At 63.6% G+C, this 15,567-nt stretch overlaps 1 protein-coding gene across 6 annotated transcripts; it reads right to left on the bottom strand.

Moving 5' to 3' along the window:
- Positions 1–5,805: 5,805 nt before the first annotated feature.
- On the bottom strand, positions 5,806–14,877 carry TPRA1 (transmembrane protein adipocyte associated 1). 6 transcript variants are annotated; one of them, XM_006078826.2, is made up of 11 exons: positions 14,736–14,877; positions 9,619–9,742; positions 9,328–9,460; positions 8,417–8,503; positions 8,240–8,312; positions 8,048–8,127; positions 7,567–7,677; positions 7,417–7,477; positions 7,021–7,123; positions 6,853–6,933; positions 5,806–6,380 (listed from the first exon to the last, which is right to left on the bottom strand). In XM_006078826.2, the coding sequence occupies exons 1-11, from the start codon at positions 14,860–14,862 to the stop codon at positions 6,140–6,142; spliced, it is 1,221 nt and encodes a 406-aa protein (XP_006078888.1). In that variant the 5' UTR covers positions 14,863–14,877; the 3' UTR covers positions 5,806–6,139. The 6 variants fall into 6 exon arrangements, with proteins under 6 accessions (XP_006078888.1, XP_006078892.2, XP_006078890.1 ...); XM_006078830.3 differs by lacking the exon at positions 14,736–14,877 and adding an exon at positions 14,566–14,629; XM_006078828.2 differs by lacking the exon at positions 14,736–14,877 and adding an exon at positions 14,578–14,629.
- Between the last annotated feature and the right edge of the window lie 690 nt (positions 14,878–15,567).

Genomic DNA, 15,567 nt, shown 5'->3' with positions numbered 1-15,567 from the left:
CGTCAAGCTTTGAGATCCGTGTGTGGCTGTGAGGAAATGGGGAAACAAGCCACATCCAGCAGAGTGCATGTGCACACGTGTGCGTGCTAAGTCACGTCTGACTCTGTGACCCCGTGGACCATAGCCCGCCAGGCTCCTCTGTCCATGGGACTCCCCAGGCGAGAGTACCTGAGTGGGCTGCCATGCCCGCCTCCGGGGGATCCTCCCGAGCAGGGACGGAACCCGTGTCCTGAGGCTCCTGCATTGGCAGGCTGTTGACTGTTTGCCACCTGAGCCACCCCCCGAGGATGCCCCCAGACCAGCTGGGCAGCAGACATGGTCCTGCCCGCAGCACTGGAGTGCCCTCTATCAGACCCTCTCAGCAGGCCGTCCAGCCTTTGAATACTTCCCAGGACAGGAAGCTCACCACCTGGCAAGGAGGGTGTTCTTTGGCCGCTTGGTTCTCTTAGAAGCGCCCCCTCACTCACAGGGGTGCCCTCCCCCCGCCCCCGGCTCTGTCAGGGAAGCCGCACCGGCCCTCAGGGGCCAGGACGCAGAGGGCTGCAAGGTCCTGGGCGCCCCCGGCAGCCCCTTTCAGTCCAGGCGCCTTCCGCGGGGTTGCCCTGAGCTGCAGGGGCCACAGCTGCCCAGCCAGCCTCTCCCGAGACTCCCTGCCTTGGCTGTGTTAACCTCTAACGTGGCCAGGATGGCTTGAACCTCAGGGCCTTTGCACTTGCCCTCTGTGGTGTCGGGAAGGCTGTGTGTCCGCCTCTTCCCTCCCAGCTTCGCGGGAGAAACGTGAGCTCCTTGGCGAGGCTGACTGCCTTGGCTGGCCGCGTTCCCCAGTCGTTCCCTTTCCCAACTTCCCATCTTATCCTGGGATCGTCTCATCCTGGGGTCGTCTGTGTATTTGTCAGCTGTGTCCCGCGGCTCCAGAGGACCAGGTCCTTATGGGTCCCCGTGCCTGGACAGCGGTGTGGGGCTTGCCGCCTCTGTGCCCCCAGGGCCGCGGGGCTGAGTGTCATCTCCTGAGTCTGTCACTAGCCTTGCTCTCTGTCCCCCGCCCTCCCGGGGAAACACCAAGCTCTAAATTCCGTTGAAAACAGTGTAATTGCCTAATTGCTCTGCTCTTCGATGCAGGGTGTTATCAGAGGCGGCTCTGCAGCGGCCGGGCCAGCCTGGCAGAAAATTGAAGCTCAGCCAGAGAGGATCTCAGCAGCAGAGAGCCAGGCAGCCAGCCCAGGGCCAGGACGGGAGGGTGGCAGGCTGGCAAAGGAGCACGTGGGCCCGGCGGACACTGCCCGCGTGTTGGGACATCCCCACCGCCGTGTGCCGCCCTGAGACCTGGGGAACCCCTTTTCCTCTGCGTTTTACGGGAATGACACTCAGACTCGAGGTGCGGACTGCTCTGCGGGCGGCAGGAGTCTCCCTTCTCCAACCTGGTCCCCAACACCCGCCGCTCCCCAGATGCAGGCGCCCATGTGTGCTGGGGGTCTTGTTCCCACTCACTGTGCCACGGGGACCCTCCTCACCTGGGCTGTCCGGGGCCCCACCCTCCTCACCGCAGCTCTGAGCCCCCCTGGACGCCATGGCTGCCCCTACCGCCTGCCTTTAAGGCAGCGTCGCGACTTTGATCTCCTTCGCACCTCAAGGTTGCCTGGGGGAGGGTGTGTGTGCGCAGAATTCATCGTCATCTTCAAAGCGCCCTGTTTTTTGTAACCATGCGGCATCACTTACTTCCCGTGGGGCCCCCAAGCCCACAGCCGTCCAGACTCAGAAACCAGCCCGGTTACGCCGGACCCGCTTCCTCGCTGGCTGTGACTCGGCTTCATCCAAGCGGGCGCCGGGCACACAAGACTGTTCTCAAGCTGCGTCCTTATTTCGCTCGAGGGCTGAGCACGCCACCCACACACTCCCATTGCGGCCCCAAGTGCCGCCAGCGCCGTGATTAGGAGCCACGCAGAGGGACATTCCTTGAAGCAGAGTCTTGGCACTCGCCCCGCACTCCGTGCTTCGGGCAGCTTCCCAGAAATGGGATTTCGAGGTCAGGGGTGTGCTCTGCGTCGCGTGTGTGCGTGCCTTGGTGTGTCTCCGGGCCTGTGCGCGGAGGCTGGAGCAGGTCCCCGCACACCTGCCGTGGTGCGCACACAGCCTGCCCGCATGTTCTCTCCACCCGCGTCAGAGTCGCCGCCTCTGCTGGGAGCTGAGAAGACAACCCCCAGGGTCGCCCAGGCCTGTGGCTGGCCCTCCCCTGGACTCAGGGCTCGAGGGTCTGCGGCCTCACCCGGCCCCAGCTGGGCCCGCTCCCCCGCCCGGCCTGGTCAGAAACCCAGCCCAACTGGCCCAGCTACCTGGGGAGAAACCCACGTCACTGCAGGGCCAGACATCAAGCCCACATGGACGCGGGGGCAGGAAGAGGTTGCCCAGAGTCTCCGGCTGTCTCATGGTTCTGACACTGGAAAGCGTGGGCCCGGAGCCTCACTGCTGGGTCAGAACCAGAGCTCCACCACTTTCCTACAGCGGGAGTTTGCCCAGGTCACCAAAACCTCTGAGCCTCAGTTTTCCCGTCTGTGAAACAGGGACAATGGCAGCATCCGCCGAGCTCAGCGCTGAGAGGCTCACAGGGCCCCTGGAGGTGCGGGGCCTCGTGGCAGCGCCTAGCACGGGCGGGGCTACGCACACGTCTCTTCTGCAGACACCTGAGCACGTGCGGCCAGCGCCCTTCTCCTCTGGGGGCCAGGAAGGCCAGCGTCTAGCAGAGGAACCGACCTCAAGGAGAGCGGGTTTGTTCCCAGCAGAGGCCCCGGCCAGCGGTGTCCTGGCCTGGACCTGCCGGCTTTCGCCCACCATGGCTCACCTGGACAGGCAGAGGGGGTGAGGGGCAGCGTCCACGAGGCACGAAGAAAGCGTGGCGCCGAGAATTTAAAAGAAAGAAAGTGGAAGTTGCTCAGTCGTGTCTGACTCTTTGTGACCCCATGGACTGTATAGTCCATGGAATTCTCCAGGCCAGGATACTGGAGTGGGTAGCCTTTCCCTTCTCCAGAGGATCATCCCAACCCAGGGATCAAACGAGGGTCTCCTGCATCACAGGCAGATTCTTTACCAGCTGAGCCACCAGGGAAGCCGAAGTGTTTAAAGACGACTCTCCATACCGGATGTTCAGAAAAATTCCAACTACGACGTTTTCAAGCAGGTACATGAATCTTAATCTGGGTCAACAGACATAGCTTTTTTCACACCAGTGTATCAGGTGTCGAACCTGAGAGGGCTAAAGGTAGCACCTGATCGGGACCAGGCCTCTGGGGTCTGGATGTTGTCTGTCAGAGGGTGGGGCAGGGGCCGGGAGGAGAGCAGGGAGGCTGCTTCCCAGCGCCCTCTGGTGTCCAGTGGGAAGTTCACAGGCCGGGCGGCCAGGCTGGATCGGAGTCCACAGGCTCCAACGTTATTCAGTCCTCAGTCGTGTCCGACTCTTTGTGACCCCGTGGACTGCAGCACACCAGGCCTCCCTGTCCATCACCATCTCCCAGAGCTTGCTGAAGCTCACGTCCACTGAGTCGGTGGTCCCATCCAACCTTCTCGCCAGAATAAACGTCCCCACACAATTCCTAACCAATCTGACTAAACGGCTGCAAAAAGAAATGACTTGGTAAGCATAAACATTCCCAGCCACATGTGGTCTCCCTCCAACACGGCTGGCAGGTGAGCATTGGGAAGCTTGGAGTTCCGGGGGCCACAGGCTGGGGTGCCGGCACTGGGGAGGGTCATCTCACAGGTGGGCCTACCGCCCAGCCTCCTGGGGAGAAGTCCTGTGTCGTGCACCCACTCCGGGGTCTTGCCTGGAGAACCCCAGGGATGGAGGAGCCCGGCGGGCTGCAGTCCACGGGGTCACACAGAGTCGGACACGACTGAGTGACCGAGCATGCAGGCTGTGTCATTAGGATCATGCCCCCTTTCACAGTCAGGGTCCCTGCTTCCCTCTGAATAATAAATATAAGTAACTAGCATGTGAACAGTGGGTGAGGAGAAGCACTTCCTCCCAGTGGCAGCCAGCCCTCATGTGTCTGGCCCTGAACTAGATTGATCACCATGGGGACAGTCGGCAGAACGTCCACAGGCCTGCGGTTCCGACGGTGCGGTCCTAGCCACGTGCTTCCCCAACGTGAGTCTTTGCAAAGAGGTGGTCAAGTGGGTACCGAGCAGGGGGAAGGTCCGTCTGCGGGGAATACACAGGATGGCATCTGCGGGGCCGGCACTGTGCCCACCCTGGCTCTCGATGCTCCAGGGACGCATGCTCTATTCCCTTCTGTGCGTCTGCAACTGAGGCCACAGGGTGCGGGTCACTCACGGCGGCGGAGTCTGACCTGCGCCGGGCTCCCTGACTTCCCACCCCTCCCGGCCTCAGAAAGGACTCCCTGCTCAGATGCTCAGTGTCCCCTCAAGCGATGGATCAGGCAGGTCAGACTATGACAGGCCCTCGGCAAACCCCGCTGCACGCGGGGGCCAGCTGTGACTGTTCTGAGGTTGACGGAGAATTCCCTGAGCGAGGAGCCAGCGTCCTGGATGGGAGTTAAGTCTACTAACATTTATGTACTTGAAATTATATACTCAAAAGTTTAATTTCAATAATGCATACATGCCATCAGCCATCAGAGCTATGACGTTATGGCCCGCCGGGTTTGGAAAATTTCCCGGTGCACTCCTGTTCACTACTAGGAGAATAGCTTTGACCTCAGGGATCCCTTGAGGGGTCTCAGAAGCCCCGAGGGTGAGGAAGGACCCGGTGTGAGATCTCTGGGTCTGTGGCCCGATCGCCCCGAACACTGGGAGAACAACCCAGACCTCCATCCCCTGGATCTGCCCCTCGTGTGCACAGAGGACCAGACACACGCAGGGCAGGCGTCGCACACCAGTCACGGCAAAACAGAACCGACAAGTTGATGATGCTCCGCCTACACAGCGGAGAGCCGGATGGGAGGCGGGGCCTGGGGCGGGAGCCCAGTGAGGACCGCAGGTGGGAGAAGAGCTGTGCGAACTCACTTGTTTGAGGCAAAGCCCGTGGTCGGCGGACGCACACGTGTGCGCTCTGGTAACAAACGGGAGATTCACGCCAGTGGGCACGTGGTCCCAGGGGCCGGGCAGGGTCACGAGGGAGGGGACACGGGGGCTCTCGTTGTCTCCCTGATGCTTAATCCCGGAAGTTATTAAAACACCGCCCGGGACTGTTATTAAAACTGCGTCTCCAGCAGCTACTGAGGGCGGGGTCTCGCCCCTGAAGCCCTGGGCTGAGGCCGCGCCCACAGCACCCGACGTCCGACGTCCTCCCCGCAGAGGCGATGCCCCCGCCGCCCCCCCCCGGTTGCCCCTCCTCTTCTGCTCATCGTCGATGTTTCCAGCTTGTTGAGCCTTCTTCCCCCCCCACCCCCACCCCCCCCCCCCTCCCCCACCGCTCTCCTCTCGGTGCCCAATAGTGGAATTTTAGTTTCTGGCCTTGGAAACTCTTAAGGCTTTCTTAGTGCTGATAAGAGGGAATCTCTGAGAGATAAGGAAAGTCACATCCCGCGTCCTCCCAGCTGCAAGCACACAGCTGCTCCTTGGAAGCCGAAAGCTGGTCCTGATGGGAGGGCAATGGAGACCATTCGCCGGGCGCCCCGAAGTCCTGCCAGTGCGGGGACTGGCAAGAGGCAGAAGTCTGATCCTGCTTTCCCCCAAAACCCAAGCTGCCCTCGAGTCCTCAAGAGCCGCCCGGCAGGCAGAGCGAGGACCATCCCGCTGGGGGCACGGGCAGCGCCCGGCCCCGTCAACCCTCCACGCTGCCACGCCACCACCTTCCGCCCTGGTCCTTTTTATTAGAAAACAGATCAGGAAAATAGACACACTTCGGCCCATCCGTTGGCACGGGCTCTGGGGCAGGGGTGGGAGGCGAGGAGGCCAGTCCAGTTCTGGGGCCCAGGCTGCAGGGAGGTGGCGGCCAGCCGGCCCTGGGACACACGGTCAGGGCCAAGTCCCTGATTGGGGCGGGGGAGCTGGGAGGGGGAGTGGCCCCGGCTGAACAGAGGTGGGGAAGGAGAGTGGGCAGGGCCCCTCGTCCGCTCCGCTGGGTCTCTCTGCCCCCCGCCCCCCACAGCCAGTCCCACGCGGTCCGGCGTCCGGGGCGGCTGCGTCAGGCGTTGATGGCCCTCCAGCGCTCACTGTCCAAGCTGTTGATGCTGCCGCTGTGGCAGGGCAGGGAGGCCACGTCGTCCAGGTAGGCCACCCCGGCCGAGTCGAACTGAGTGCTGGCCGCCCCGGCCGCCTCCGGGCCCTCCCTCCGGGCCACCGCGTAGGGCTGGGGCAAGTGCATGTCCGGCTCCTCAGTCTCGTCCACTTGGCATTTGTAGGAGAAGAGAATCTTGGGCTCTGAGCTGGTGGGGAAGAGAGTCAGAGGGCCTCCGTGAGTCCAGAAGGCCCTCTTTTGCTGGGGCTGGGCCCCTAACGCCCATCCCTCGCGGCGCCCTTCCTTGTTTGCCCTCTGGGGTCCACTGGGACACGTGTGAGCCCCCCAGCTCCAGCGAGTGAACCCGGGGAGCACCTGCCTTCTCACGTCAAGTGGGTGGACAGAGTCCAGCCTGGTGAACGGCGGGCCTTAACCTGCAGGTGCGCGTAGCATGGGGTGCCCACCGCTCTGACCCCCGCCCGCCCCGCTCGCCACCGCCCACAGGGCACACACGTGTGTGTGCACTAGCGAGCATGCTCTCACAGGCACCGCCGGGCGCCCTGAGCCAGAGGCCGGGAGGCTGGGGGCGGGTTGGGGGGTTGTTGCGCATGCGCAAGCGACCCCGCCCACAGCCTCTGACTTCAACTCCCACCCCGCGTCCCTGCGCGCGGGGGGCTCACCCGAAGAAGCCGCGCAGGAAGGCCACGTAGATGAGGGGCGCGAAGAAGCTGAAGTAGAGGAAGGTGGTGGCGTCCACGCAGCTGGGGGCAGGGGCGAGTCAGGGCTGTGGCGGGGGGACCTGTGCCCCACTCCGGGTCCCCCGCCCCCGCCCCATCCCCCACACGTACCAGAGCCCCTCAATGATGTCTGCACACAGCAGCGCACTCCCCAGCCCCTGCACCAGGTTGAGCAGCGCCAGTATGCCCGCGTACACGTAGAAGCTCCTGCGCGCTGCGGGGCGGGCGCGTGAGGTCCTGCCCGGGGCTGTGCGCTCCGGGCCGCCCGGGGCACCCACAACCACACCCCCAACCACCCCAACCACTGCCACCCCCACCCACCCCCACTCCCCAACACCCCCACCCCCGTCCCCCATCCCCCAATCACCCCTACCCCCAACCCAACCCCCACAACCACCCCAAAAACCCCAACCAACCCTCAACCACTCCCCACCCCCAAAACCACCCCCCAACCCTCCAACCCCCAACCACCCCCCCACCACGCCCAGCCCCACCCGGGGCGCTCACACGGCAGGGAGATGCGCTCCTTCAGCGGGGTCTTGGGGAGCACAACCACCAGGGAGTAGACCTGCGGAGGCAGCGGGGCTGACCGGGGCGCCCAGCCCCTCAGCAGCGCGCCCAGGCCCCGTGGGCAGCCCCAGCCCCCCGTCGGCTCACCAGGAAGAAGAAACAGGAGCTGACGAGCCAGAACTGGCGGCCCCCGTGCCCGTAAATGTTGAAGTCCTCGGCCGACAGGTGGGCGTCGGGGTACAGGATCTCCAGCGTGCCCTGCAGGGGCGCGGGGGTGGGCCTCAGGGGCTCCCGCAGCCCGCCCCACTAAGGCCCTCCATCCCTCGCTCCAGCCTCCTCTCAGCCACAGCCCGCCCCCAGGTGGGGGTCCCCCACTAGCAGAGGGCCCTCTGGATGCCGGCTCTTGGGGGTACCCGCAGAGCTGCCTGGCTGCTTGCTGAAACAGCAGGTCCAGCCTGGTGGATCAGAATCCGAGGTGCCCAGCACGCGGCTTGCAGGCGATTCCTTCATGGCACTGAACGTTTGAGCCCCTGCACTTGACGCCCTGATGCCTCACCCATGACGCCCCCCACCCAGGACCGGAGGCAGTGCACGCCCAGCACCCCGCTGCCCGCCCCCTGCCCCTCACCTGGGTGACGGAGTAGGCCAGCGACAGCACCGTGGTGATGGCCAGCACCCGCTTGATGCTGGACTTGCTCTCCAGGTGCCCTGGAACAAATGTCCCGGTCAGGGGGCGGGGCCAGCCCGGGGGGAGGGGCCGGGGCGGGGCCAGTCCCGGGGGCGGGGCTGGGGTGGGCGCAGGCCGCAGGGGCACACACACCGAAGGCCAGGCCCAGGATGACCACGCTCAGCTCGATGGCCAGCAGGAAGAAGCGCGTGATCTCCCACAGGATCTGGACACAGGGGGGCAGAACGTCAGCCCCGAGGCCGGCGCCCCGCCCCGGGACCGGCGCCCCCTCCCGGCGCCCAGCGCCCCCACCGACAGGCCCAGGCCCACCTTGTCAGCCACCGTCGCCGCGTCTGATGTGCTGACTGTCATGGACACCACCGCCCGGGCAATGCCCACCAGCGCCACCACGAACACCTGGGGAGGCAGAGAGGACCCAGGGTTGGGGGGAGGTCGCACCGGGGAACGACCCCTCCCGGAATCGTTTCTGTGGGCGCAAGGCCGTACCTTCTGACCCCTGAGCCTGGAAAACCGTGTCCAGCCTCAGGAAGGCTGACACTGCCTGGGTACACATGCCCGCCACATGCCAGGCGGCCAGGGGTGGGAGCTCTGTGTGCTCCCACTGGGTGCGTGCTCACAGCGCCGTGAGCTGAAAAGATCCGCAGTGCGTCTGGTGGACGGACACTGAGGTCCAGAGGGGCCATGCCGCTGGCCCAAGGTCTCTCGGCACAGCCAGAGGTCAGAACACACTGGGCATCCCCCACCTGGCACCCACTCCCCTTTCCCTCAAGTCATACTTCCCCAGTTTGCTTCCTGGGGCCACTACCCTCCTCGGTCCATGCAGTCTCGCTGAGCTGACCCTTCCCTCCCAGCTCCAGAGTGTCTTTCCCTGCGAGTCAAGGATAAACAGGGGTTCCCAGGCAGGCCACTCAAGAGGTAATGCCAGGTCTGCAATGTGCAACCACTAAGTGATGCCCTTCCGCTGCAGCTGGCAGGGGGTCAGCTCAGGGAAGTCAGCACACAGCTGCTCTTGGACGCTTTTGGTACCGTGTGTGGAGGACGCATGTGAATGTAAGGCCAGAGGCAAGCAGGCGTGCAGAGAGGGTCTTGACGGCGTCAGTTAACCCCTGGATGCAGCCGTACCTGAAGCTGGTTATTCTTTACAAAGACAGTTACTCATTCCCTGTTTTGCTTAAGCTAGGTGGAACTGGGTTTTCTGTCACCAATTGGAATGAACTCACCAGGATATAAAAGGTGATAAAGATGGGGCTGGAGGTGACTCGAATCTTGGCCCGAGCAAATGGAAGCTTCCAGAGCAGGAAAACGAAAAACAGCACATTGGGGATAAGCAGCAGGAGGTCCCAGTACCGGACCCTAGAAAATGGGCACAGCAGGCGGCTCAGTGGTGGGGACCGCAGCACGCCTGCCTCACACACACACAAAAATACACAGGGCTGTGCCTGCCCCCCCCACACACACACACACACACGCCCACAGGGAACCCCTCTCAAGGGCAGGGTTGTGCCCCTCACCGCGAGGTGCCAATGTCCTCGTAGAGCAGCAGCAGGCAGCGGTGCGGCACGCTGATGTTGGGCGCCAGAGGCGGGGGCGAGCTGGCCCCCATGTCCCAGGTGTCCATCCTGCCAGCAGCCAGCCCTGGGGGGGGAGGGGAGAGTCAGCACGTGAGCAGCACCAGGGTCTTGGGGTCCCCAACCCAGCAGGCAGGACGGGGTGTCTGCAGGGAGCGCGGGGCCCGGCAGCAGGACGTGACAAATGCCAGCGTTGAAAACAATGACTGCACAGGCCGCGCTCCTGAGCCGGCGCCCCCGCCTCCGGCAGTCCGCGACAGCCCGGGGCGAGAGCAGCCCAAGTGCCACCAACAGCAGAACGCTCGCTCAGCGGGGTGTCTGAGTCAACACTAGGACGCTGCCCACAAACAGGAGCGAGTCCCTGTCCCGGCCCGGCAGGCAGCACGCTGAGTGGAGGCCGGGGAGGGGCGCCCGGTGGAGGGCGGCGGGCCCATGGCGGGGTCAGTGCGCGGGTGTGCTGGCTATCGTGGTTCACCGAGCACACGCCTGTGAGTGGGGCGCCTTTCTGGGTGGGTTACCGCTTCAGCGTTTTCAACAGCGAGGAAGGTGAATCGTTCACGTGCTGAGTGCCCAGGTCGGCACAAGCAGCCCAGGACACTTCCTGCGGGGGGCTGGCGCCCACTGTGCAGGCCGGGGTGGGGGTGCAGGGGCACCCCTGCACTTGGGGAGACTCTGGGGTGGGTGGGCCTGGACCAGGGGCTCAGAACCCTCTATCCTTCCCTCCCACACAGGCCACCAGCAGCTCTGGGATCAGTCCCCCTCGGCAACCTGATGAGGAGGCCAGGAGGTGTTAAAAGGGATTAAAGGTATTAAAGCACCCGTGCTTACAAACCAAACTTCCAGAGGTACATGCTGAGAAGAAAACAGGAGGGGAACAAAATAAAATGACGGGAAACAGCAGAGACTGCTGGGGTACCCAGCGTCCATGCTGCTTTGTACCAGAGCCATGGATTCTAGCTGGCACGTGGCTTCCCAGAAGCAGGACCACTTTCCCAGCTTCCCTTCATGCTGGCTATGGCCGTGTGACCAAGTTGCGTCCAGCTGGGTGTGAGCAGCAAGATGTGCCAATTTTCAGGGCAGCCCTCCTCCTTTCCCACTGCCTGGAATTGTGGGTGTGGTGGTGGGAGCAGCAGCAGCCATTCTGGACCATGAGGCAGAAGCCATGGAACAGAGGGTAACAGGGTGTCTGGGTCTCAGACAAGCAGGTGAGCCTGCACAGACTGTTGTGCAGCAGGTGGCAGTTCCTGTCCACCTTGTCATCTCAGCCTTTGTTCAGTAGCTAAGCCGGAATGCCCAGGCTGGGTTGTCAGACAGAATGATATTTGGACTGAGATCTAAATAACTGAAAGTAGCTGGCCTGGGGTAATCTGGGCAGAGCACATCCCGGGGAGGGAGCAGTGGAGGCAAAGGCAGGAGGCAGAAATGGTCTTGGCCTGTTCAAAGGGCACAGGACACGCTGATGCTGGAAGAGAGCGGAGACAGGGCGGGGGCCAGGTCAGCCAATCTCCCTCTAAGCGCAACAGGAGGGATGGAGGGAGACAGGTGGAGGCGGCACCAAAGCAGGGACATGGGGGCAGGGAGATGGAGTACTCGGCCTGCCGACGAGGACAGAAGCCCGACTAGGGGCGGCAGCAGGGATGGAGTGGTGGGATCTGGGACCCCTTTGGGAGGGTCGGCCAGCAGGACTTGCAGATGGACCCACGTAGGGGTGAGGGCAGAGGGCAGGGGAGGCTCATTTTAGGCTCCGACCTGAGCCTCGGGGTGCCTGCAGTGGCCCGGCCGACTGCAGACGGTGTCACCGCGATGCTAAGGTGAGAGGGGTGTCCCTGGGATTGCTAAGGTGAGGACAGTGTCCCCACGATCGCTAAGTAGGTGCTCTATCATTGCAGGACCTCCTTGACACCCTGTGCTCACGACAAGGCCCCTCACCAGCACCAGAAGCTGAAGCCGCTGACCATAAGCCAGTGGTTTCCAGAGGGGGTGGCACATGGTCAGTGCAGGCCCCTCAGCAGGGTGGCTTCAGGGCTGCCTCATGTCCTGCAGGGACCCCCGCACAGCCGAGAGGAGCCCATGGGTGGACGGCGGCCAGACAGAGTGGGAGTGAGGCTGGAGGACTTCTCCTGGATTTGCGTGGCCAGCACACCCTTTTCCTGGGGGAAACCTCAGGACCCCCATCTCCGTGCACAGGGTGTAGGTACGACTTACAATGCCCCCTCCGCAACCCCAGGGAGCGTTCACACTGGAGTCCATGTGGAACCAGAGCCGACAAAGGAACACAGAGGAGTCACAGACAGTACCGGGCAGGAGCCCCTGGATCCAGCCACGCCTGAAGCTAGGCTCCCCAGCCCCACCCTGGGGAGGACCTTGCATTCTGAAGTCCTAACAAATCCCCAGCTTGACCTTCTGGCTCTGCCAGGTGCTGCCTTTGTGACCTTGGGCCAGTCTTTTCCCTCTCTCAGTGTCACGGGACTGTAGCATCCCCACCAGCAAGGTTGCTGGAAGGATCAGGCAAGAGCAGAGAAGGGAGTCTGCACAGGACCACACACACAAGGTGACTGCCGCTTTCTCCCCAGAGTGGGAGCTGGGGGTGTGGGCGGGCAAGATTTGGTTCACGGGGTGCAAGCCCCACTGGCTTCGGAGTCTGGGCTAGGGAAGGCAGGTGCCTGCTGTGCCTACTTCCCCCGCCCCAGACTGCTTGCCCTGTAACAGCAGCAGAAGAGGAGACCCCCGCAGCCCAGCCCGCCTCCAGGGCCCGGGCCCCCTCCCAGGGGGAGTGTCCCAGGGCTCGGTGTCTCCCCTGCAGACACAGGGCCCCCAGGCCTGATCCAGCGTGGAGTGCTGGTAACAAGTGAACTTGGGGCGGGCAGGGATGGGGGTCACACGACTCACAGCAGGTTGCCACGGTGTGTCAGAGCTCACAAAATAACCGAAGCTGGGACACAAGCAACGGGACAAGCGCACCCCTCCCTTCCGGTGGGCGCTCCGGGCCCGCACTTTCTGCGTGCTGACCCGTGGGGCCACCACCCGGCCTCCAGGAGCGGGCGGCCGGCCGCTGTCCCATTACAGTCGGAAGGAGGCTGAGGGGGACCATCGGAGGCTCCCCCATTCCCCTCCCCCGCAACAGGTGAGCTCCAGGCCGTGCCAGAGCGAGGGGTCTGCAGGAGACAGGGGCCAGGAGGGCAGGCTGGTGGAGGGCGTGGAAAGAGGGGGACTTCCTGGGACGCTGAGTGCCCTGGGCAGCCCTGCGCCGCTCAGGACCAGGGACGCTGGGACACACTGTCTCTTCCACCTGGGGAGGACACTCCTGACCTCGCTGCCATTCCAGAGACCTCCTCCCACCCTCTCGCCCTCCCTCTGTCTGCAGCCAGCCTGTGGGCATCATGCCAGTGGCGTGGGCCCTGCGAGCTGGACCTGGGCCAGAAGGGCCCTACCTCTCTGAGCCTCAGCCTCTCTGAGTTTCTGGGTCTCCCTGGTCTGTGCAGTGGGACTGACCATGTGTGGCCCAGAGGTCCTGGATGGGAGCCCTGCAGAAACAGAAAACCCTGAGCAGACAGGCTGCTGTGGAAACACCCCTCAGGGCCCGGCCCCAGCTGCTCACTGAGCTTTCAATCCTGAACCAAAACTGTGTGAGGAATGTTTCACAACCATTATCCTCCAGTCTTGGGGAAGTCAGTGGACCCTACCAGGAGCCCCCAGGAGGGAAGACAGCCCTGTGCCTTCTGGCCTGACCTCTGCAGATTCCCTTCGACTTGGCAGGCTGCGTGCTCTCCCGGCCCCCGGCCAGGTCGCACCCTTTGGGCCAGCTCCTCTGAGAAGCCCTCCCTGACCACCCCTTCCATCTGAAATGGCCCTCAGCTGTGTGTCTGTGTCTGTGGGCCGTCCAGCCCAGGCGTGTCATGACCCAGTTCTCGGGGGGATAGCCAAAGTAGTGAGCTGGACAGATGAACGTCCAGCAGCAGAGAGAGGGCGGCCCAGCCCTTCTGGACAGTGGGAGGACAGTCCGGGAGGCCCCACGGCCCCGTCCCCAGCACACAGGGAGGACAGGTCACTTCCCGCTGCCCCTGCCAGGAGACACCCCCCACACCCCCACCCTCTCGGACGCGGGAGCCGGAGGTGACCATTCCAGACACGGTCTCGGCGCACAGCGTAGGGCGCAGGGTCCGGGAGCTCGGCCTCCCTGGGAACCCTAGGCCTGCCTCTGGGCGGGAGGCCCGCTCCCGGCGGCAGGAGGCGGGACAGGGACGTTCGGGATCAGCTCGCGCAGCTGCGACAGAGCAGCGGCTTCCACTTACCTGGGGCCCCGGCCGCCCATCCGCCGCCGGGCGCGGACCCCGCCAAAGGCCGCGGGCCTGGGCCTCCGGCGCTCGGGCCGGGAAAGTGGCGCGGGGAGCGTGGCGCGGGAGGCCGGCCCCGGGAGACCGGGCGGCGGGCGGGCGGGGAAGGGAGACGCAATCGGGACACGCGATCGGCCTGACCCCGCGCGGCCCTCCCGGCAGCGGCGACCCGGAAGGGAGGCGCGTCCTCTGCGTTCCGCCAAAACTGCAAAAACAGCCACCGTCCCTGCCCGCGGCGGCGCGGGGACCCGCCCCCAGCCGGCAGCGACCAAGAGGAACGGAGTTACGCCGAAACGGGGGCGGGGCGAGTGCAGAGGACGGAGCCAATTGGGTCCCCGGGAGGCGGGGCAGCCCCCGGCCTCTTAAAGAGCCCGCGCGCGGCCCTCTCGGCCGCCAAGCGTCGCGTCCGCAGCCTTCTACGACCTATCTGTTCACGCCCGCCGCCCGCAGCGCCCCCTCCTCCAGCGTCAGGGGAGGCGCTCCGCCGCCTCCGGCCCGGAGACCTCCGGGCCCCAAGGACTAGCCCCCACCCGGGCCCGGCGCGGCCCCTTCGCACCGGCCGACGAACCCTCCGCCTCCAGGCCTCCCTGCAGGCCGGCTGTCATACGTCCCTTTTCGCAGAGCAGACCCCGGGGCGGAGGCGTTAAGCGCTTCCCTCGAAGTCACAGGACCAGGAAGTGACGGGGCCCAGGCCTGGGGCTTGGCCTGCTTTCCCTCACCGCTTACCTCCAGGCAGCCTCCTCCAGGAAGCCCTCCCAGATAGCCTGTCCTTCCCCTCCTGCGTCTGTGCGGGGTTCACTCCTCTGCCCCCACCACGAGGCTCCGCCTGGCCTGGCCCCTCCTGTCTCCTCATCCTCAGCCCTCCCACCGGCTCCTCTCTTGGGTTCCCTGTTTCTCTTCCTTGACTACACCAAGCTTCCTTACCTGTGGGTCTGTCACTTAACACACACTTCCACTCGACACCCTAGCCAAAGTAGCTGTCCAGTCTCTGTAACACAAAGCCCTTTCATTTCCTTCTCAGCTGTTACCCAAAACTGGATTCTTTTTTCTGGGGGTGTTGAGCTGACTTCTTGGGAAATAGATAGGGAAACAGTGGAAACAGTGTCAGACTTTATTTTGGGGGGATCCAAAATCACTGCAGATGGTGATTGGAGCCATGAAATTAAAAGACACTTACTCCTTGGAAGGAAAGTTATGACATATTCAAAAAGTTAGCATATTCAGAAGCAGAGACATTACTTTGCCAACAAAGGTCCATCTAGTCAAGGTTATGGTTTTTCCAGTGGTCATGTATGGATGTGAGAGTTGGACTCTAAAGAAAGCTGAGCGCCAAAGAATTGATGCTTTTGAACTGTGGTGTTGGAGAAGACTCTTGAGAGTCCCTTGGACTGCAAGGTGATCCAACCAGTCCATTCTGAAGGAGATCAGCCCTGGGATTTCTTTGGAGGGAATGATGCTAAAGCAGAAACTCCAGTACTTTGGCCACCTCATGTGAAGAGTTGACTCATTGGAAAAGACTCTGATGCTGGGAGGGATTGGGGGCAGGAGGAGAAGGGGA

The sequence above is a fragment of the Bubalus bubalis genome, chromosome 21, assembly GCF_019923935.1.
Source record: "Bubalus bubalis isolate 160015118507 breed Murrah chromosome 21, NDDB_SH_1, whole genome shotgun sequence".
Taxonomy (NCBI): domain Eukaryota; kingdom Metazoa; phylum Chordata; class Mammalia; order Artiodactyla; family Bovidae; genus Bubalus; species Bubalus bubalis.
This window is presented reverse-complemented; position numbering and strand designations above follow the sequence as displayed.